General features: G+C 35.8%; 1 protein-coding gene across 12 annotated transcripts in view; it reads left to right on the top strand.

Moving 5' to 3' along the window:
- Positions 1-24,193, top strand: part of SUPT20H (SPT20 homolog, SAGA complex component) — a 37,394-nt gene that overhangs the window by 3,323 nt on the left and 9,878 nt on the right. For 7 of the 12 annotated variants that reach the window (XM_080376136.1, XM_080376135.1, XM_080376134.1 and 4 more), the window contains exons 3-18: positions 503-538; positions 1,638-1,696; positions 1,780-1,846; positions 8,609-8,738; positions 9,385-9,488; positions 10,020-10,136; positions 10,269-10,322; positions 11,219-11,358; positions 12,443-12,599; positions 12,682-12,738; positions 13,702-13,773; positions 14,752-14,909; positions 17,184-17,216; positions 19,369-19,486; positions 22,261-22,369; positions 22,602-22,760. In XM_080376136.1, the coding sequence (XP_080232262.1) occupies positions 503-538; positions 1,638-1,696; positions 1,780-1,846; positions 8,609-8,738; positions 9,385-9,488; positions 10,020-10,136; positions 10,269-10,322; positions 11,219-11,358; positions 12,443-12,599; positions 12,682-12,738; positions 13,702-13,773; positions 14,752-14,909; positions 17,184-17,216; positions 19,369-19,486; positions 22,261-22,369; positions 22,602-22,760 (1,570 nt within the window). The remainder of the gene's footprint in view (positions 1-502; positions 539-1,637; positions 1,697-1,779; positions 1,847-8,608; positions 8,739-9,384; positions 9,489-10,019; positions 10,137-10,268; positions 10,323-11,218; positions 11,359-12,442; positions 12,600-12,681; positions 12,739-13,701; positions 13,774-14,751; positions 14,910-17,183; positions 17,217-19,368; positions 19,487-22,260; positions 22,370-22,601; positions 22,761-24,193) is intronic. The other 5 variants (XM_080376128.1, XM_080376127.1, XM_080376126.1 and 2 more) reach the window with 3 other exon arrangements.

Here is a 24,193-nt window from a genome sequence, read left to right as displayed (position 1 = left end):
AGAAGTTACATACTGAGCACAAGATGTTCAGTTCCATTTTGTAGAAAAATAAGTGTACTGATACTTAGGCACCAGTGTCTGAAAACCAAATGTTTTCTTCCTGGACAACCGTTCAGGGATACTTTGGCTAGTCTTTCTGTTGAATTAGTAGCCACTCTAAGAAATGAGAACATATTTTCTACTTGTTATCTCTAATTGTTTTGGTTACTATTTATTATTAATTTTATTATATGTGATTTCTATTCCTACTTTTCTAATTGCCTTTTGTTGTTCTAAGACTTCCTAATTTAGGCAAAACCTTGCAAGTGTAGACGCAGCAGTGGGATTAATTACTGTTGATGCAATTAAATGAATTAAGTTTAGTATGTGCTGAAGAATGTTTGAGCCAATCTTCTAACTATAAATTCATATCAGTAGTAATAGTTTTTGTGGTGGTTTTTATGTATGAGAATGTTACACAGTTAATAGACTTTCTAAAAGAAAACCTTCGTAATTCTTGCAGCAACAAGCTTTGGAACTGGCATTGGATCGTGCAGAGGTAAGGAGTAACTAAGTTATTTATTTGCACATAGTATATTCGTCTCACAGAGTTAAGAAAATAACTATTTCTTCTGAAAAGCAGTGGAGAGGCATGTTGTGTAAATGCATATACGTGTATATAAATAATCACCCATACATGTAGCACTGACTTTGCAAAATTCTCACCAAAATTGCTGTGTCATGTATTTGTCTTTTATCTGTTGTACTGAGAACATCATCAGGTGCAATGATGATAGAGTATGCAGGACTTTGGTTTTCCTTTCAAACCAGCAAATCTGTGTGCTGTGAAATAAGCAGAGCTGTACAGAGACAGCTGGCAGAAATATATGGCAAAATCCTGGGTTTTTTTTAAGGGTAGCCCAGTTAGAACGAAGAGGCAATGTCCTTCCTCTTCATGTTCTTTCATGCTGACATCTGATAACAATGGTCACCTTGAACCCTATTATGGGGAATATGTGTTTCTGAGGGAGAACCTCTCCATTGAAATTCTGAACTAAGCTGTTAATAAAAAGACATGAGAGTTGAAAAAAACTTGTTAGAATATAAGCTACGTTCAAGGTAGGATGGTATCTGTCTTCTTTTTTAATTGTAGCTTTAAATGTACATGAGTTTTCTTCTGTATAGAACTGTGTATTATAAATACAAGTGTAAATGCAAGAGCCAAGAGGGAAAATTAAACTTCCTGAAGCTGGTTTTATTGAGAACTTGATTTGTAAATGTTGTTGTACCAGTACACATGAAGTTGATTGTATGTTACCATGTTAACTTCAGTAGCATTAACTAAGTAGTACTACTTAGGTAATGCTACTACAGTAGTGTTATCTACTACTGTAATTACAAAATAAGAATGTAAAATCAAGATTTTGTGTGAAATTCATATCATAGCCATGAAATACAGTGTTTCACAGCTAAATTGAGCTGTCTTCTTGTTGATGACTGTAACATACACCAGATCATGTTAAGTAAACTTTTGAAAAGCTTTTTTTAAATAATTTTCTGTATACATAGAACACTGGTAATGATCAAAAGTTGCATGGTAGCTAGTATTAAATTTCTTTGTAATATATATTATTTTTTGGTTTACTTTTCTCTTCTAGTATATCATTGAAAGTGCCCGTCAGAGACCTCCCAAAAGAAAGTATTTATCCGGTGGAAGGTAGTAAGAGTTTCAGTATGTAGTTTTTAAATAGCATTTCATTGGTTTAATGTTGGTTACATTTTAAGCTTTTTTCATTTCAGAAAATCTGTATTTCAAAAACTCTATGATTTATATATAGAAGAATGTGAAAAAGAGCCTGAGATAAAGGTAAGTGGAAATTGCCAAGAAGCTTTCTGAACTTGCCTGTTTAGACAGCAATGAAAAATACTTTTCTCAATTTCACTTCCTTTGTGGGGGGAAAAAAAATAAACTCTAGTTACTGTAATAGTTACCTAAGGCTAAGACTACAGGAGTAATTATTATAGCATTTGTGAACTAAATTGTGTTATTTAATGGCATCATTTAGTTCAGCTTGAAATAAAAACAGGGTGATGGGAGGGCCAATGACTACCTGGTAACTCTAAATCTGTTTTTAAAGGTAATGAAGTAGAATGCTGGCAGAGGGTTTTAAAGATTGTGCTCTTGAGATGCTTTTCTATGCATGAAAAAGAGAATTTCAACAGAATGAGAGGTGTATCTAACAGGATTATCGTTACTATTAAAATAGCGAGTGATAGAATATGAATAGTGAAGCCCAGACTGGCTTGAGTGACATGTCCATTTTGACTTAAGCCTATGTCACTGAACTCAGTTGTGGTCAACTTCAGGGCCAGTGTTCATGCCACGTGCATTGCTGTCAGTACTACTGTTTCAGAATCAATTACTTAGTGTGACTGCCATGTGAAAAAATGTGGAGAACTTTTTATAATTTGTACTTTATTGTAAATTTAGACTTCTTTCTTGGATAACTAATGAACTACTAAGCTGTTTTCTGACATTTTTTCATAATGTTAGCAAAGAAGCTCAGACAGACTTGGCAACAAATTAAGTTGTAAAAGGCACGAGCTACTGTGCTAAACTGTGAATATCAAATGGAATGAGAAGAGGAAGCTGTGGAATCTGCTGTATTGCTGCTTCCCAAGGAAGTAAAAACCAATGAGAAGACAAATGAGAATGAGAGAGTAGTTACTGAGCACCTGTAATTATTTTTTGTGATTCTGCTGTAGTTGGTTTTGTTTAGCATATGATGCTGATTCAAATCGCAAATGTAAGGTATGTTGTGGTTTAACCCCAGCTAGCAACTGAGTACCATGCAGCCACTTGCTCATTTGTCCCTCTCCCGGTGGAATGGGGAGAATTGGGAAAAAAAAAAAGTAAGACCTGTGGGTTGAGGTAAGAACAGTTTAATCATTGAAAAAAAGGAAAATATAGTAACAGTAATTGTAATGAAAAGGGAGAGAAAAACAAGAGAGAGGAATAAAACCCTAGAAAACCAAGTGATGCACAATATAATTGCTCGCCACCCCACTGACTGATGCCCAGCCAGACTGATCCTTCAGCAGTGATCGGGGGCCTCCCTGCAGCCATCCTTCCCCAGTTTATATGCTGAGCATGATATTCTATGGTATGGAATATCCCTTTGGCCAGTTTGGGTCAGCTGTCCTCTCTCTGCTCCCTCCTGACTTGTGCACCTGCTCACTGGCAGAGCATGAGAAACTGAAAGGTCATTGATTTAGCTTAAGCACTACTTAGCAACAACTAAAACATCAGTGTGTTATCAACATTATTCTGGTACTAAATGCAAAACACAGCACTGTACCAGCTACTAAGAAGAAAATTTACTCTATCCCAGCTGAAACCAGGACAGGTATTGGGTAGATTACAGGCTTGAAAATGTATAACATCAATAGTGCATGGCTAACAAATATTTGAGCAGCAGGGAGAAGACTGGGCTTGCTAGACTGGAATCTAGAAAACCACAGGATTTTAATGTGATAATTGTTGCTAAACTAGAAGGCACTCGGCAAACTTACCCGACTATAATAAAACTAGTAATGACAGTTGCAATACCACAGTAGATTAAGGGAGTTATTGCTATCTAAATTTGAGTAAAAGTTTAAATTATTCTTTATTGAAGGATTGGAAGCTTATTATCAGCTTATCATGAGTGATTAAGAGCCCTTAATCACTGAACTAAGATGTGGATAGTTAGTAGATCTCTTGGTCTTATGTTACGGATTGTAATTATTGGAAATAAGAGAAGCTCAAAGACTGAGGTGTAAAGGTTAACAATAATGGTATTCTGAAACTTCATCCATGAATGTAGGACTGTTTATTTGTCTCTTAATTTGCACAAAAATACCAAAGAAGGAAATAATATTCTGACTAGAATTTGGCCGATGGCTTGAATGTAGCTTAAAGGTTTTCAATTTGTCAAAGTTTCTATTCCAGTATTGCACTGCTTTGATAGTACAGTTTGTAATTGTTATCCATTCAGAAACAATTTGGAAATTGACACTGAATATTATTTTTGACTCATAACTTTCACCCTTCATCTTAGCTCTTGTAATACTGTATCTCTCCCATGTTCCTGTCTATTTTCTACCCTGCAGTTTACTTGGTCACTCATATCATTTTTCTTGGTGTTCTCACAGGGGAGACCAGATTTTCCACAGTAATTCATGAAGTACTAATTAATTATTCATCCTCTCTTAATCTAGCCTTCCCAGCTTTATTAATTCTCAGTCTCTTGTATTTTTGCATATGCACACTACAGGAAGAACTGTGTTGAGGTGATTATCTAGAGCACTTTGTTTCATTTGGGCTCTAGTGTGCAGCATTCCTGTTGAAAGAAATAAAAATCAAAACAATAATTTTGGATGCAGTGTTAAACACAAATGTGGAAATAGACCTGGTGTGTGGGCTGGAAGGATCTATGCTAGGCAGGTAAATCTGAGGAACTCCACTACAAAACAAACAAAAACCAAAAACACTGATCAGTTGCCTCTTCTCCATTGGTGAATTCTGACAGGTGCAGAATGCAGCTAGCGTCAGTGTGCAAGCATGAAAACATCTCAGAGTCATCAAAGTTTCAGAACACTGTTAACAAAAGTCACTTGAGTTTCATGTTGGACTAGTGCAACATTAATAAAGCACAGAGGAGCACTTATACAGCAAAGTAGCGGATGAGAGGTACACTGGCAGCTGTGGAGAATTAATAATTATGATACATGAATAAACCAAATGGTGCCAGATAACAGTGAGGGTTTTTTTGTTTGCTTTGGTGGGGTTTTTTAGTACTTGATTAATCTTTAATAGTCATGAATGATATGCAGGGTTGGATGTATTTGGGAAATTGTGTAAAACGTATTGCATGCATCATTCTGTTCTCGGAGAAAATGACTTGCATGTGTAAGGGGAGGAAACAACTGACTATAAGAATGCACTTTAAAGCAAAGCCCTCATAAGGGCGAAACAAGCAGACTTCCTTCAGACTACTGTATTTCTGAAGCTTGATCTGCAAAAACTTACCTTAGGTGTTACTTAGGAAACTGAAATGTTTTCTTGCCTCCACTACAGCAGCTGCATGGCCCTTGTCTTTGAGCTGCATTAATGCTAGTCTCTATTGGAATGGTGGCCTAAAGATTGACACAGCCAGTTACATCCTAGTGAAAGTATACTTTGAGTTGCAGTCTTCTCAGGATCTGATTTCAGTTCAGCTAGGTCACAAGTGTCTTTAGGCTTCAGTTTATTCCTTGTATTTTTGTAACCAAAAATGATGATTCCTGAAGTTGTTTCGTTGAGTTGGGGTTTATTTTTCCGTGAATATATACAAAATTCTGGTTTACTTTCTCTGTTTCCTGAAAGAACAATGCTTAACGTTGCTCATGAAGTTATGTTTCAAACAGTAGTTCTGTTGAAGTTGAGACAAAATTGTACCTTCTAAGGCGTATCTTCTATGCATTCGTGAAGTGGTGCTGGGATTAATGAAACATGCCCAAAGCCAAGGGAAAAGAACCTCAGGGGTTGGTTTAGACTTCTGTTTTACAGCGATACAGTAAATAGCTACAAGTGCTTTTTTTTATAGAGGTGATCTGTTTATTTGAAGGTTTTTGATCAACTTTTCAGTCATAAACATAAGGAGGAAAATCAATTTAAGATGCTGCAGTGAGGGACAAGAAAAGCAGTCGTGATGAAGATAAACTACAATTTTGTGTAACACTAGTACATCATTGGAGGAGTAGGTATTAAAATTAACATTTTGCTCATAGCCAAGGATGGAGGAGTCAAAACCAGCATAAAATCATTACTTCAGTCTTGTTAGGCAAGAGTGCTCACTATTCTTTATTCAGTCATAGTCATCAGAAGTCACTGGAAGCAAAAGGCAGCAGCTCTGCATTCTCTGTGCCACTTCTCAGCCATCACACGGTCATTGCAGTGTGTGTTCAGGAGGGAGGTGTACTGCTTTTCTGTGGATGAAGTCAGGGAGGGTTAAGAGTTTTATCTGAGGTAACAGGGCAGTATAACTGGCTTGGTATCTGAAGTCCTGCAGTTTACTGTGAACACTTAAGAAATGTGATATACTTCAGGCTGCTCCTTGATCTTTAAAATCTTTCCAGACAAGATCTGAGCTAATACTTAAATCAGCTCTGAGCTAGTATCTCTAATAGCCAGCTCAAAGGAGAAAGTTGATTTTTGTAGTCATAAAGAATATTCATGCTTAGTGAAATGTAACTTTGCCTGCTTATTGAAATGTTTGTACTTAAAATGCTAATTTGCTTCAGTGTCTTGGAGAGGCTTTATATTTTAAAATGTGCTTAGAACAGGTCTTAAGAAGTTCAGGTCATATCAATGCAGTGTCAAAAATAATCTCTGTGATTGTCCCTTCCTCTTTCCTTTACCTGTCTTCCCCCCTCAACATCCTAACCTCAAAAAATGTGAAATGAGCTGGGGTGGGAAAAAGCTTTTGCCAACTGGCCAAAGTTTTTACTGAACATAAACTAAAACCTAAAAAATTTAATTTGTCATTCACCAAATAAATTTAAACTGGAGAGTGATGTGATTAACTCAATTTAATTACATTTAAGATTGAATTACCATTATATATTTTACTGGAGCAGAGGCCTTTCACAAAATAAATCTCATGGCTATTTCTTGCATGCATAGACAAATTTCTGGGGAAAAAAGATTGTTTATTTAGAAATTCTATGAGTGGTTAATAGTTAATATAAATTATTCAGTGCCTGTACTTTGGATGGAATAATGCCTTTAATTGAATGATCCTTTTTCTTCAGCTCATGAAAATAGTAAAGTTGAATTAGAAATATTAACAGTATTATTAGTACCAACTTCTAGAAGCAATGCTGATTCTGTCCCAATGATAGAGGAATAGAATTGTTTTCTTTTTTATTGTCTCTTATTTTAAAATATAATTTTAGTATGTATAATGAATTTCTTCTTAACCTCTCTTACATAACCTGATAATCCTTTTTCTAAATTAACTCTTAGAGAATTCTCGTATTTCTTTGTCCTAAATGCATTGCATATTTAAATATGAAAGTACTAATCTATCCAACACTGGGAAAAAATACAAAAATATTTACATCAAAAGATGACAGTATCTCAGTAGTAGTTGAGTGTTGGCTTTGCTGTCAGATGGCATTTACTGTACCTCAGGCTGCATCATACTGTGTTGAAGTGAAAGCCCAATAGCTATATCCCTTACTCAGCGATGTGTCTGAAAATTGAAGCAGTGCACATGCAGTCTTGGGGTAGATGTTGAGGGAGGTTAATGGGAATTTCAACTGAAGAAGGTTTTTCATAACAGACTGCATCTCAAGTCTTCTATGGGGAACTGGCTTTCCTGAGCAGTTTCAACCTCTATTGTTGCCATGTCATGTTTTCCCCCATTCTCCCCTGCTCCTCCAGTTCTTTCCCCATTAGTTCTTCAGGATTTATGTGCTACTTTGTCCTTTTCTTTGTGCTAGTTTCCATGATTTCTAAACTGTAAAAGCCAGTAAAATGTAGTCACCATCATTCATGATGTGTGAGGAAGAGTTAACTTTAGGCAATGGTTCTAAAACTAGATAGCAGGAGATGGAATATTTTTTTTCTCCTTTTTCTCTGTGTATCTGTTAAAATAATCTGTTGGATTATATTGCTGTGGGATTTTAGGGCTTTGGTTTTGGTCCTTTTCTCTTACTTTGTTCACCTGTAAGTAATGATTCTGTGTTCTGTTGTCTTTGTATCTACGGAAAGATACATTTGTTCAAAAAGCTATAGCTCACTACTACTTAGTTGCAGGTATCTGAAATGAGTAGTTGGACAGGTTTAGTAGAGCACTAGGGTTAACTTCCAGTGAATGGCTCCACTCAGACCTGGTATTCAGCTATAAAATCTAGCCTCCAACCAGAAGTTGTAAAATTATCTGAGCTCTAGACTTCATTGTTTTAAGGTCTAAGGGTTTTTTTAAAATGTTTAAATTTGTGGGACGTATATGGGGGTCTTTGAAACATACTAATTAGTAATAAAAATCTGTTATATATGGAGAAGATCATCTTTACAATTAAGGGAATAGTCTGTGCAGCTGCTGGATCAGATTTCTTAATTACATTGCCTTGTCTGTATTTGCTGAAAGCTTCCAAATGCTGTAATTCAATATTTTAATTCTGGAAAGAAATATCTGCTTCTGTTAGGAATATTTGAGAGAACTAAATATTTTTATTGTTGTTATCAAACAATGTATAAATTATAGTATAAATTATGTTCATGTAAATCTACAGTGCAGTAGTTTCATTTCTAATGCTATAGCATAGGGTCATTCTTATTAACTCTGGTGTCTGTGGACTTATAATTCAAGGTTTGTTTTCATTTAAATGAGTGGGATTTTTTAAAAAAAGTCTGTATCTAAGTATGGATAGTAATACATAATGTACGTATCTGCTGAAATGCAGTCCAATTAAATTTAACTGGGCTTGTTCAGATACCTACTTCAATATTAATCTAAATAATACTGATTTCTAGAAATTGTTTTTATTTTTACTAATTAATTGATAGTATTATGTTCATGAGCAATGTTTACTTTTAAAGCAGAAGCTGAAGCGAAATGTGAATTTACTTGAGAAGCTGGTTATGCAGGAGACATTGTCATGTCTGGTAGTGAACCTCTATCCGGGAAATGAGGGTTATTCGCTTATGCTCAGGGGAAAAAATGGTTCAGGTAATATTTTTGCTCTTTATTTCTAAAAAATACTCAGAACGCTCTATGTTAAAATGTTGCTTATATTTAACTGTTTCACTTCTAACAATTCCTTGTGAAAAACCCAAAACTATATTTGAACAAAAAATTTACATAAAGCTGTGAGGTGCTTGGAAACAGTCTCTACTGGTGCAGCATAAATGAGTAGATACAAGGTCTTTTTAATAGCCTTCCGTTCTCTTATTTCCCCTTAGCTTCCCAAGTTGCTTATCTGCGTGTGTCTTGTTTCAGGTTCTGTCAAATTGTTTCTTTCACTGCTTCCTAAATCTAGGTCTGACTAAAGGCATCTGTGTTTCAGTTTGGTTTTGTCTTCATGCCACTGGTACAGTGGTGTGCTATAAGAGCATACAGGATATCAGCTGGAAGCAAACATTTTGTCCCATTGAGCTATTAAAGCATGTTGCCTTTTGGGACAGTAAGAGCAAAATCTCAAGCTCTAGGAACAGAAATGGATATAAAAATTAATACTGTGAAAAAAAATTGCTGATTTGAGTAGGTTTCCACTGGCCCTGTTTTTTTCCTATGGCAAGCTTGTTTTTGATTTCACATTGTTAAAAGTTTGAACGTGAAGGGCAAAAGAAAAGCGATATGTTTTGTTTAAATGCAGATTCTGAGACCATTCGGCTGCCTTATGAGGAAGGAGAGCTGCTTGAATATTTGGATGCAGAGGAGCTACCACCTATTTTGGTTGACCTTTTAGAAAAATCTCAGGTTTGGAAGTTTTGTTTTCAAAAAGAATTTATATTTTGTACCCAGATAGACCTTGATTTTTTATATTTTTTTTTTTTTAATACTTCACATGAGTGATTCCAACCACAAGATGTAAAACACTTGTGCATCTGGAACTGTAGTATTTAATGCCCCAAATAAATATTCTGTCGATATATAGGAAAAAAAATATATTGGGAAGAAAGGGATAGAAGAGAGATTGCTATGGTTAAGGCTGCCAAAAATCTTCAACTCTGCTCTAGCAAGGTGTCCTTTGTTCCTTTCTCATTATGAAATATTTGGCCTAGGAATTTCTTAAAACTACATTGCTGACTTATTAAAACCCACTACATTTGAATCTTGTATTTTAGGCAAGTCTAGGTATGTAGTAAAGACCACTGGTTTGACAAAATCAGTCATTTATTCATAGTATCAGTGAATTTTATATGATACATAACAAATGTCTTTTTGGAGGCAGGGACGGAGGCAGCTTGGTAAATATTTGTTTACAAATTGTTTTTTTGTTTCAACTAGGTTAATATTTTTCATTGTGGATGTGTCATAGCAGAAATACGTGACTATAGGCAGTCTGGTAACATGAAGTCTCCAACATACCAAAGCAAGCACATTCTTTTGCGTCCTACAATGCAGGTAAGAAGTGTTCCAAGTCATTCTTCAGTGTTACAGTAGTTCCTAGACTGGATATGAACTACTCCTGAACATGTGTTAAGAAATTTTATTATTTGGTTGAAAGCTAAATTACCATTGTGTCTTCTTCCTCAGACTTTAATTTGTGATGTGCATTCTATAACGAGTGACAACCACAAATGGACACAGGTGAGTTAGCAGTTATTTTAAAACTTTACCATGAGGTAGTAAATACACAATAAAATAAAACCCATTTACATTATTTGTTTAATAAAATCTGGTAGAATGATTAATTTATTTTTAATTCAAACTGTCAGTGATGTGCATATTGGTGCATTGTACACACTCCAGAGACCTGTCAAATTAATACCATCTTCCCACAGGATGCTGTAGAAGACAATAGGATTTGCTAAAAGTTTTATAGAATCAGACCTTAACTTTTGGTAATGCAGAATGGCGGTATTGTAGTTACTCAGACTAATTTACCTTACTTCATTCATGATCAAAATACAGTCCCAGAATGATAGTTCAAGTCTAATGACACAATTGCTGCTCTAGTGTTATTTTGTTGTTGATACTGTTACAGTAAAGAGAATCCTAAGTAACTATGGCTGTACAGTTATAATTAAATGCTGAATAGTGTGGTGTACTCAGTGTGTTCATCTGTATTTCAGAGCCACAGTCATGCTCAAATCCATTTCAAATTGTAATCTAATGTCCCAGATCATCTTTATGGCAGTGATTCCCAGTCCATCAATATACATCACTGACAAAATGGTTTTCATTGCCACTAGTATGGTGTTTAAAACAAAGAAAGAAAGAAAACACACAAAAAAAACCCCAACAGAACATACCCCCTTCTTTTCAGAAGGATTTCTTTTCCTTTTGGAAATCCCACCCAATGCTCTGTAACTCATAATAATGGTTAGTCATACTTAACTGTTGAATATTTTCTGTTGTTGACTATCCGCACAGTTTTTTCAGTTTTCTTTAAGATGGTGTGCACATATGCATAGGTATAGTCCACTTAATTAGTGTAAAAGTCTTCATATTTTCACGTTCATTAATAGCTGCGTGTATTACAGGAGGACAAACTCCTACTTGAGAGCCAACTTATTTTGGCTACAGCAGAGCCTTTGTGTCTTGATCCTTCAATAGCAGTGACCTGTACTACAAACAGACTCCTGTACAACAAGCAGAAGATGAATACTCGCCCCATGAAACGGTAGGGTTTAAGTACGCAATATTGTACCGTCTCAATTAACAGTAGATGCTGTAATGTGCTTGGTTTTGTATAACAAAAGAATGTGCATATATATTACTTTCTTAACATAATATGTTATATTGTGGTTTTGATTTTGTACTTTTTTTGCGTAATTCAGATGTAAGTTGAGTCAGGTGATAGCTCAGTAATGTAGAATATATAAATGGATATATTATATGTTGGTGTCTGATTTGTTAAAAGCTGCGTCTTAAGTTTATCCCTGAATGAGGAAATCAAGGGAATTATTTATATGCTTGATGTTCAGGCTAAACAGAAGCGTAGGCATATTAGAGTCTTAGGAAACTTAAGTGATGTGGAATGCAATACATTAAATTTACTTTTGTGCATGATTGTTCACTTTTTTCAACAAAAGCTTGAAATGCTTCGTTTTTGTTCTACTAAGAGTAGCATTCACTCTGTACTAATAGTCTTTCAGAATTACTGAAGTATATAAAACTAGATTTGCATTGAAATACTATGCTAATGTACAACCAGTGGTAGTGTCTAAAAAAAAAAAAGTATAAATAGTGAGATTGATCAAGCTGTCCTTAAAATTAGAGCTTTGTGGTCAACAAACATCCTACTAGAAAAACAGACAAAAGTATTAAATGAATGTCCAGAACAACATTAATGTACCAATGGTTTTGGCATGAGACAAGGAATGTGTTTCTACTGTATTTATAACTTTATAGTTACATAAGCAATACACAGATCTTTTGACAGAACTGAAATCTATCATAATATACAAATATTTTAAGCTTGGCAATTTTTCAGTTAGTCATTTTGACAGTTATGCATTTCAAAACTAACCCCGTTCTTAGTGACAAAATGCATGGACAGAGTACTAGTATTTTTAAAAAAATACAAAATCAAGACTTCTAGTTGTACTGTGTAATCCAGAATAGCAATTTTAAATTAATATTGCAAACCCTGTCTCTTAATCTCAATATAAGTAGCATTTCCCTGCATATTTTTGTTTTTGTGGACAGGTAGTGGGAAATTTCATTTTGATGGTTTTACAAGCTTTTCTGTTGTTTTACCATAGGTGCTTCAAAAGGTACTCAAGGTCATCTCTGAACAGACAGCAGGACGTAGCTCACTATTCAACTCCACCTCAGCTTAGACTACTTGACTACTTACAGAAAAGAAAGGAGAGGAAAGGAGCCCAGCAGTATGACCTCAAAATTTCTAAAGCTGGAAATGTAAGTCTTCTGAGACATAGATGGGAATACTTCTATTTATTTAAAAAAATTAATATATTAATACTGTTTTTTCATCTTCCAGTGCGTAGACATGTGGAAACAGAACCCTTGCTACTTGACTGCACCTTCTGAAGTGGATGTAGGTCCAATTATTACCGTTAATATTTATTAGCAATTGTATTGAATGTTGGGTTGTATGAAGAAGTGACTGAAGAGTATCCAGTATCAAAGAATGACCTTTAAAATAAACCACATCGGAATACATTGCCATTGTAACATGTTAGTTTGGATGAGATAAACAGTGCAAACAGACCTTCAGTATTCAACTGTGGGTTCAATAAGCACATATCTGTTTGAAGTTGTCTGATAATACAAAAAAATAGAAAAAGAAATGAGGTGAGGAAATTATTTAAAAATTAGTTCTCAGCTTGGTTGCTCTTTTTTGAGGTATTATGAGATGATGGGAAATAATATTTCCAATAGCTTTATTATTTTTTTAATTCAGAGAATTCTAGTTGCGAATTCTTATGATCATTCTGTGCATTCTTCTCTCAGGGACATTTACATTCTTGGGTTTCTGGCACTGCCAAGACACATACTACTAGCATACAGAAGGAACCCAGTAGACCAGACAAGATTGTAGCTTTGGACTTTATAGGGCTGGCAGGAGTGCACATTACACATGAAGTGATGCTGTAAGCTTGTACAAACCTCCTCTCTCTTGGCACTTCAATACTGTTCTACCTGATGTAGTTAGTCTTTAGGAGTTACTGTTTTTGTCTGCAACGTGGAGAAATTTCACAAGGATTTCAATCTGTACTCTTAAGCCATATTTCGCATTTTCATTAAGTTTAACATAGCAAATACAATGTAACAGAATAAATGTAAAGTTCTGAAGGTTCTCCAGTTTGCCTTGTCTGAATGCGTAATGCAGAGGATGCTGTACAATGTATCAAACTATCCTTATTTGTTTCTTGCGCTCACTTTTAAAGGCTATCATTTTAGCCACTCCTAAAAAAAAAGAAGCTCTGCTAGAGTGACTTTGATTCTGGCCCAATATGACTGTTGTTCGTTCTTTTCTGATATCTTGATTTTCTTTAAGGTGGAAAAATATGCCAAAGTAGAGAAGTCTATCAAGCCTGATGATTCACAACCAACTGTCTGGCCAGCCCATGTAAGTAGTTGAGAACTTTGGCCAAGCTTCTCTGTTTAGTTTAAATGCCTCTTATTTCAACAAAATCAAAGTGATGTGGGAATATGATTTTCCCTCCACAATTTAATTAATCTTCCACGTGTTATATAGACACAGAGAGATTACCACAGATACTTGTGACTTCATACAGTGCAGCGTGCATGTGATGAGTTCTGTAGTTTCCTCAGGTTTTCCAGAAATACAAGGAAAAGCAACTTTAATCTCCCAAGCAACATGTGGTGTTGCTGTTTAGTGAGGAAAGCATAAAAATTTAGAGGGAGTAGTACTCCACTCAGAAAATTGCTTTCTTTACTCAGATGCTCAAAGACTGAAGGAGAAGAGCTGTTAAAATCAAAATGCTAAATTTGAAAAGGGATTAAGAAATATTTAATACCTCTTATGAAAAGCTCTTTCTGCAATGTTTAAGTTGAACCTTAAGATTTCTGGCACAAAATATGTGATTTGATAAGTAGTCTTTTAATATAATTAGCAGTAAATAAATTCATCAATTCTTTTTAATTTTGGAGGCAAGATACAATCTTTTATTTAACAGCAATGCAATTATTATGATGTCTTTGTTTCATATTGCCAAGAAGTAATACTTTCTCATAAAATTTAATCTTAATTTCCAACATTTTACTCGGAACGTTCGTTAGCATTGTCATAATTCATAAAAACTGTTTCCCCATATGTTTACCCAGTCTGCCTTTCCATATCTAACATTGTTTAGGTTTGCAATATTTTTCTGGTTTTAAGACACGATAAAATTTTTATATCCTCTCATCCCTTTAGATAACTTCTCATATCACCTTCATTTTAGATAATGCACCCCTTCTTACAAAGTGTTACTGACCTTTCTTGTAGGAGTGTTTCTTACTGCGTTGTGTAAACTGTCATATTTTACTAGCTGTTTCTGTTATCACTTGTTTAAGACTTGTTTAATTTCTTCTGTCTTCTTAGGAAATAAAAGATGATTATGTGTTTGAATGTGAAGTTGGTAATCAGCTTCAAAAAACAAAACTGACCATTTTTCAGTCTCTTGGCAATCCCTTATACTATGGTAAAATTCAGACACTCAAAGGTGATGAGGAAAATGACAACCTATTAACTCCATCACAGTAAGTTACATGATTTTTTTAAACTATGCTGTGATCTGATAGGCAAAGGAAAACAAACATTACTTATCATTTTCAGTCACTCCAGAGCTAGAAATCTGATTTAAGGTTTTTTTAAAAAAATTAAGTTAATGGACCTAAAAATTTTTAAAAACCACAAAACAATGAGTTCAGGCAACCATCATATCATACATGTACTTTTATGTTAAATCTGCACTTTCTTTTACATGAAAGTTATATTATAAAGCAAAAAAAACCACAAACCCAGAAACACTCCAACCCACTCATTGTGGAGACACTGCAAGACATTTTTAGCACTCTTTTTCAGTATTACTCATAATTTTAATTGTCAAAATTTGCCTGATGCAGTGAAAACATAACACTTGATTATATTATGTTTACCCTTAGGTATAGAAATTTAGGTTAAATAAAAGATGAAGAAAAACATGCGCTCCTACCTAAGAATCTTCCTCATTTTGAATTGGTTTGCATCTGCTGTTGTTGGCTGTGGTTCTACAAAGATTCTGTATTCTTGGCTCTTTTTGTTGTGTGCACCGTGTACTTTGTGTGGAGGAACCCGTGCAGCACAGTAGACCCTGTACATTTCATTAAGGCAAGGAGCAGTGAGCCTGAGCAAACCTCTTAGTTCTGTTAATAAAAGTTATTTTTGTCTAGTATGTAATCCTTCTTTTCTATTAAAATCTTCTTAATACTCGGGGTGTTTTATCCCTAGACTGAGCTATTTACTGTTTGTTTCCATACTGTTGGGCTTAAATGGCAGCTGGGATTAAACCACCACACAGGTGCTTACTCACTCCCATGTCAGAATGCGGAAGAGAATCAGAAGGATAAAAGTGAGAAAACTCATGGGTTGAGATAAATGGATTATTAAAAACAAATGAGTTGACAGTTTAATAAGTATAAGCAGAAGCCACACACACAAGCAACGCAAAACAAGGAATTCATTCACCACTCCCCGTGGGCAGGCTGGCAGGTGTTCAGCCATCTCCAGGAAAGCCGGGCTCCATCATGCATGTTACTTGGGAAGACAAACATTGTAACTCTGAATGTCCTACCCTTCCTTCTTCCCCCAGCTTTATATGCTGAGCATGATGCCATATGGTATGGAATATCCCTGTGGTCAGCTGAGGCCAGCTGTCCTGGCTGTGTCCCCTCCCAGCTTCTTGTGCACCCCCAGTCCACTCGCTGATGGGGTGGGGTGAGAGGCAGAAAAGACCTTGACTCTATAAGCACTGCTTGGCAGTAAGGAAAACATCCCTGTGTTACCAACACTGTTTCCGGCTCAAATCCTAAACATAGCCCCCTACCAGCTACTATGGAGAAAATTTACTCTGTCCCAACCAAAACCAGCACACGTGCTTCATACTGATCTGATCTTCCTAGAACAGCAGTGCTAGCTTACAGTTGTCTAAGGCTGAGAATTAAAAGAGTTTATACATGTTAGATACCTGGGTTTTTTTGGAAATCATTGCTCTAGTCCATTATGTTTCAGACATTACCAGTTGAGGTTCACCAAAATTTGGATACCTCCTCATTAGAAAAATTTGTCATATGAAGTGAAAGGTGCAGAAGACATTTTTGTTGTTCTGCTGTAAAATAATGACCTTTTTTTGAGCTAGAGAAACAGAAAAGGTCTGTAGTGTTTACATAGAAAAAACCCCAACCCACTGTAGTAAGTTTGCAAGCCGCAAGCAGAAGAGAAATGCTTATTTAGGAATTTTGTAAAATCATGAGGAGTAAGAATTTGCGTAGGTGAAATCAAACAGTGAAAACTAAATTTTTATTAAAATATTAAAGGTAGGGCTGTTTGTGACATAACCCCAGGACTCTTAGGTTTATTTCAATGGGAGCATATCGGTATGTTGATTTATACATAACTTTTCCCTTGTACTTTGTAAAGTAGCAATTCTGTAGCAGTTACTTCAATTTTTTTGAAAGTATAAAATACAAAATCCATATTCTGCCTTTTGCTTTGTAGGTAATTTACTGTCAAAGGAGACCATATTAGACGATGTAGGTATATTGTATGTATAGTTATGAAGCCAAGTTTGTGTTTCAAGTACTATATAATACCCAGTCTATTAAGAGGATAGGCTAATAATACCCAGTCCATTAAGTGGATAGGCTATCTCTTGTATTTTCAGCAGGTATGAAGAAAGAGCAGCACTGACATTCATTTGAAGTTTTGTAATTAGAAAAACATGTCCTTTTAGTCCAGTTCATGACTGAAAACCTATTACACATTTTACATTTCAGGTTCCTTATTGGTTCGAAGACAGATGCTGAAAGGTAAATTAATATAATATGTACAACCATTTGACTTGATGCCAGAATTTTGTTCCTTCTAGCTAGTATGACTGTTAATGTTATGGCTATGGAAACAGAAGCAGAACAGAGGAAGAAAATAAGAGGCATTAATCATAACAAAAATGAGGATACAGTCTGCGGTTTCTATATTTAACAAGCAAGGAAGAACAGAGGACAGCAATTATGTGAATACAGCTTGTCCCACTACCTGGATTTCAAGCATATCGTTACAGTTATTTGTACAATTATTCTTGATTGCATAGGTAACAATAAAATTCTGAAAGCATTTAGAAGTGATTTCATCTTGATATTTTTTATGGTAAATTAGCAATTATGGAAAATGTCCATTTGAACTTTAAGTGTAATTTAGGACTTAAGATGTATACAACTTATTTTTGGTGTGTTGTGCATTACTTGATTCAGCTTTCTAAGAGAAGCAAGTAGCAAAACAGTTTTCCAGTATATTGTAGTTGTAGAATGATAGGAGTAGCAATTCTGGGGAAACTGAGGCAGCAAAATAAGTACTTCTTCAAATATTTGTTAGTGTGCATCACATTAGATACCTGTGTTTCTTTGTGCAAGTGAGCACAGAACCTTTAAAAAGCAACCTGTCAAAGTCACTTGTGGTTTTGCACCTTCATAGGACACCTTGAGGTGATGGGAATGCCATAGCTCTTAACCCACCACCATTCTTCTGTGCCTGGCAGGAGAGTGCTTGGTTTGGTTAAAAATCAATAATAATGTTCTTTAATAGATAATCTTGGTCAGGGAACTCTTAGCTTGTATTCTCTCCTGCCTCCTTTGTCATGATAGAGACTTGTGCTGTTTGTATAAGCTGAATTTTGGGGGGTTGCTTGGCTGAAAACTAAAAAAACCCCACAGCAATACAGGGGTCTAGTTCTAACTGGGATTGATATCCTGATCACGTTTGTCACTGGGTTGCACAGATCTTTCTGTCAGAATAAGCAGTTGGTTTTCAGGGACTAGGACAAGAAAAAATGGTAGAGGAGGAAGGAGGGCAGGACCACCTTTTTGAGTACGTGGCATTTTATTACTCAGATTCCACTCTAATTTTAGGGCAGTCTAAAATCTCATTGCTGAAGAAAGTATATTTGCACCTCTTCCTCCGCCCTGTATCTCAGGGCTCTTGCTTATATCTGCATTAGTCATGTAACAGCATATTGAAACAGTGCTATGCCAAAATGAAGAGTAGTTCATCGCATTTAGGTGTAAGCTAACGAGAATATTCCAGCAGTTTTTCTTTGAGGTTTAGTCTGCCAGAGTGTAAGTGACAACAGGTCTTCAGCTTGATTTTTGAGTCTGCAGGGTCACTTTGTATATTTAACTCAGGTTTGTGAAATTGTATTCCCTCAACTTAGTTCTCTCAGATCAGTAGAGATGTAGTCTGTGATTTGGTAGAACAGTATTTTAAAATTGTTTGCCCGACGTTATGATGCTTTAAATTCCTGGATACTTCAGTGCTCATTGGCCTCATAGAATAAGACCTGGCTGTCCTGGTGCTCAAAGAAGGGATCACTTTTGCTATGATAACTGGTTCTTGGGTGTACATTCAGTGTGGACCTCTTGGTTCATTTCTTGTTCTCAGAGTCCTTATCTGACATAGATCTCAAGTTGAAGGGGGGTTGACTGTCCCACCGGGAGCATAAGCGGAAGACAGGGCACTATGAAATAATCTGGATGCCTGTGAAAGGAATGGGATCCCCATTCACTGTTATCCCAAAGAACTGCAATTGCTTTTGGGAAGGGAACTTGTTCTGTCTACTGTTGTGCATAATCCTCTAACAGAATGTTTCTTAAACTGTATTTTGCATTAGAAAAAAAAAAGACAGTGATTGGAAGAAAAGTTAAAACGGAGTAAATCTAAGAAAAGAGCCCAGGAACATAAAGTAGAATGATATGTAGATATATAGGTATATTCTATATATTAGCATCTCTATTATAGATAATAAAATTATATAAATTTTATATAATGTACACTTTACATAATGTACACTTAGTCGTGTAATACCTATTTTATATATATGTAGCATATACAATTGTGTGTTTACATATAGGTATCTACTTTAAAAGTTCAAAGTCGTTGATCATCTTCTGTCCTCATTGTTTGTTTCAGAGTGGTGAACCAGTATCAGGAGTTAGTACAAAATGAAGCTAAATGTCCTGTGAAAATGTTTCATAATTCAGGTGGATCAGTCAATCTTAGTCATCTTTCGCCAGGGAAGGAAGTGGAAGTGAGTTTATCGAGCCATAGATTTCTTTTATTTGCACTTGATTATTGAATTAATAGAACAATTGTTGCTGTTCATGTTTAAAATAACCTAAAAATTTCATTCTGAATTAATTTGTAAATGCTTGATTGTCATAATCATTTACTGTGAATATATTGGGAAAATTAGAAAAAAGCATTTTTGTTTTCACTGTTAAAATACTGTGTCCTTTAGCCATGTCTTTTTTTTTTCAGTGCATGATATAGTTAGCTCCAAGGTTTTGTTGTAGCATTTTTCCCTTTTGCCGATGAACCTTTTGCAGAGCAGTATAGTAAATGTAGCTATGTTGAGTTTTATTTAATAGGTCAGTAAACATAGAAAGCAGAGGTAGTACTGAAGTTTTTTCCTTTACCTTTAGAAATTATTAAAGTGTTTTTCTCTTTACTTTGATGAGGAAAATTTTCAAAAAAAGCCCAACCCAACACCAAAAACTTTAAAATTCTGCATGCACACATCCAGCAGAAATTCCTGCATTCCCAAATTATCATGCCTGTTGGCATAGCCTTGTGTTCTATTTGCTCCTGCCTTCCTTGGTCAGATTCAGTACTCTAGCAGTGAGCTGATTTTAGGCTCCAACTAGTAAATGATTTTTCTATGATAGGGCTATTTCCTTTGCTACATCTTTCCCTAAATACCTGCTTTTAAACTGCAACAGTGTTGCTCTGCAAGAGGTAGGTAGTTCCTTGTGTCAGCCAGAAGAGCATGAAGAGGCAGAAAGGAATATGGATGTTTCGGTATGTGTGTGTATATGCATACAGACATATGCATGCGCGTATGTGTAAATATATCTATGTGTGTATGTATATTAAAATCATAGAATAACTTAGGATGGGAGGGTACTTCTGTAAGTCATCTTGTCTGGCTGTCCAAGACCCCAGCAAAAGCTGGACCAAGGTTACTCAGGTTACCGTATTTAATGTTCTAACCCCCCTTTTGAATGGGGGTTTGATCATTAAATATTTATTTTGAGATTGGAGAAAGCAGATTTTAATGGTACAAGAGAAAATCCTCTGAATTTTCCTCAAAAGATTCTTTTTTATAAGAAAGCAATTAGAAACATGTAGAGGGAGTGTCTCTTATTACCAATAATCAATGAAAGCTAAGCTTTCTAAAAAGGTTCATTCTGCACAATACTGAATGCTCGGATTTGTGAGCACATGCACATCTAATTTAGACTCCAGCACTGAAATATTCCATTCACTATACAGACAGCCTCATTTTCTAGATTTAACAGTTTGTGGACTCTGTGTGTGTTTAGACACAACTTTCATTTGTGGGATTACCTGCATTATAGGTTGAAAAATACATAGTCTGTGTTGCTTGGTGAAGAGTGGCTGGAAAGCTGCCCGATGGAAAAGGCCCTGGGGGTGCTGGCTGACAGCCGGCTGAACATGAGCCAGCAGTGTGCCCAGGTGGCCAAGAAGGCCAACAGCATCCTGGCTTGTGTCAGGAACAGTGTGGCCAGCAGGAAAAGGGTGGTGATCATCCCCCTGTACTCAGCACTGGTGAGGCTGCACCTCAAATGCTGGTGTCAGTGTTGGGCCCCTCACCACAAGAAAGACACTGAGGTGCTGGAGCGTGTCCAGGGAAGGGCAACGGAGCTGGGGAAGGGTCTGGAGCACAAGTCTGGTGAGGAGCAGCTGAGGGAACTGGGGCTGTTTAATCTGGAGAAAAGAAGGCTCAGGGCGGGGACCTTATTGTTCTCTACAGCTGCCTGGAAGGAGGGTGTGGGCAGGTGGGGGTCGGTCTCTTCTCCCAGATATCTGCAACAGGAAAAGAGAAAATGGCCTCGAGTTGCGCCATGGGAAGTTTAGATTGGATATTAGGAAAAATTTCTTCATTGAAAAGGACTGTCAAGCATTGGAACAGGCTGTCTGGGGAGGTGGTGGACTCACCATCCCTGAAGGTGTTTAAAAATAAACACATAGATGTGGTGCTTAGGGACATGGTTTAGTGATGGACTTGGCAGTCTTGGGTTAATGGTTGGAATTCAGGATCTCAAAGGTCTTTTCCAACCTAAATGATTCTGTAACAGTAAAAGTGTTTCACTGTTGAGTCTTTTGACCCTGTCAAGTATTGGAATTATGCATGTAGAGTCTGCTGTGAGTGACTCAGAAGTATGGAATTGATTAGCTAAGGTTAATTTATGTTCAAAAAACCTGATGAGTAGGTTATAAAGAACAAGCAAAACCGAAGCACCTTTCCTGTAAAAAGATTAGTGAAGTTCTGATCTCACTGAAGTCAATAGGAAAGTGTGTATTGATTTCTGCATATTCAGGGGTTTCTTGCATGTTTTTAAATTCCTACTCCCAGAATCAGGAAATCTGATCCTGTTTTCTAAATCCAATGGAAATGGCAAATATATACAGGTGGTAAATGAATAAAATGATGTGATTGTTCAAGTAGGACCAAATTGTCCTCTTATTTAAAGCGCATCTATCACTTGCATTTCTGAAAATTACTAAGAAGGAAGTCCAAACTGAAAAGTGGAACTCCTTAATTTATTTTTTTTGCTGGGTTTATGTTTTACCAGCACTATTGAGCTGCTTCTTGATGGTAAGCATTTTATCCGAATAGAGTTGGTTATGAATTACATTTTAAAAATAAATAATCTGAAATGTTTGAGGGGAATGTTGTCATGGTTTTGAGAAGTCTAATGCAAATTAATTGAATTTTCTGTCAAATATGTGAAAGCTCGCATTATTGCTCTGGTAGTTTTAATTTCTCTTTCCTCCTAGCAGCCAGAAAGTATATCAGGCTCTGTTCAGTCTTCAGTATTGGGGAAAGGTGTAAAACACCGACCTCCTCCCATCAAATTACCTTCAAGTTCAGGAAGTAGCTCTTCAGGTAATTGTTCGACTCTGGTGTCTCCTTTTTATGTGTTCTGCCTGTTGTAAAATGACATGATATCCCTTTAGTAAAGATTTAATAAGATACTGTTTTGTTTTGGTTTTTTTATCTGTGAAAAGAACATATTTTTTTATTTTTTATTATATTGTTCACAAAACAGTATCCAAACAAATATTCAGGTTAACATGTACTCACAGGAGAGTAATATATTTTAATTATGCTTTTTCAGGTAATATTTTTAGTCCACAACAGTCAAGTGGCCATCTAAAATCCCCAACTCCTCCTCCTCCTTCTAAGCCTCCTGGTCTTTCTCGGAAACAATCTATGGATCTTAATCAAGTTAGCATGCTCTCTCCAGCTGCCATGTCTCCTGCGAGCTCTTCACAAAGTGAGTCACGACCTAAATTCTCCATTAAATCTTAGGCTTTTGCATAAATCCTTCCTGAGATAAACTTCTTAACCTGTGGAATGATGAAACTTAAGTGTACAGTGTACCCTAAATTGTATAAGTTGTGCAGCTGTAGGCAGGTCTCTTGTTCACTGTATGTATTTTATGTTTATTGTAACTGTGTTCGTTTTTTCTGTATATATGTATGCACCCTCTGTGTATACGTTTTAATACATTTTATGCAATTAGTATGATCTCATTTATGAAAGGCTGGTAGATGATGTGATGAGATAAAATTCCAAAGTGTAGATCTTTTTTCCTCTAGTGTAAAAACAGTATGTTAGATCAGTTTGCCTTTACATAATTTAAGCATCTGGTTTTTTAAATGTTATAGGAGCTGGTGCAGTTGTATCTCTATGTATGTATATAATCTGATCAGTTCCAAGGTGGTGATACAATAAACGATAAGATGATTTTTTAAAAACACTCCTACACTGTTTTACAAATCATTGCTGATTGCAAGTGTGGTGGTGATGGTGGTGACGATAGCACCATATTGTCAGGTGTTAAAATGCAAATTTCAATAAGAAGTGACATCCTAGTTCAAGTATTTTCGTTAACACTGACAGGATCATTGTAATCATAGCTATAGATCATAAACATTTTTTAAAATATGTATGCGTCTTGAGACATTTTGTGAACAGATTTGTACAAAGAGAAATGATAGCTGAAGCTTTTCAGGTTTTTTATGAATAATTGTATACTGCACATTCCAGTATCCTGCACAGTATTATAATATGCTTTTTGCATTAAATAATTTAAAATCTGGATAGCTCCAAAGGTGTAACTTTTTCTGCCTTCTTGTTTTGCACAAAGAAAAAAAGAAAACTTAGAGAAGTTTTCTTCTAACATTTTCTCTGGTTTTATGTTAGTGCTATGAATTGTGTAAATCTGATGCACACAGTTGTTATTTTAAGGCTCTGGTCACAACAGCTGGACATTCACACGTATTCCCTTTCTTTCTGCAGGACATGAAAGCTAAAAAACAAAAATCCACCTCAAGCTTTTTGGGGTTTTGTTTTTTATTGATAAACTGTGCTTACTGCATCCACAACAAATATAGCTATACATGCTACATCTAAGTAGAAGGAATTACACAGTAACTTTTAAAGATGCAGTATTATCCTCTGGTTCTTAAATATTTTAAAAAAATATTTTAGCTAAACTCACATTTGCCAAATTGTGATATCTGATGAAATTTAGATCAACCCTGTGATTATTGAAATAGTGTATGTTCTTTGTTGAATCTGTTGTTTTCCATGATATGTTTTTAACATGATGCTGTTGTGCAGGTAGTGCATATAGACTGTACATTTAACATTTTAGGACAAAAACATTGATTAGGATAAATGGTCACTAAGAAATGGTTTTAT

Source organism: Falco punctatus (assembly GCF_963210335.1).
Source record: "Falco punctatus genome assembly, chromosome: 2".
NCBI lineage: Eukaryota > Metazoa > Chordata > Aves > Falconiformes > Falconidae > Falco > Falco punctatus.
The sequence above is the reverse complement of the archived record's forward strand: the minus strand, read 5'-3'. Positions and strand labels throughout refer to the sequence as shown.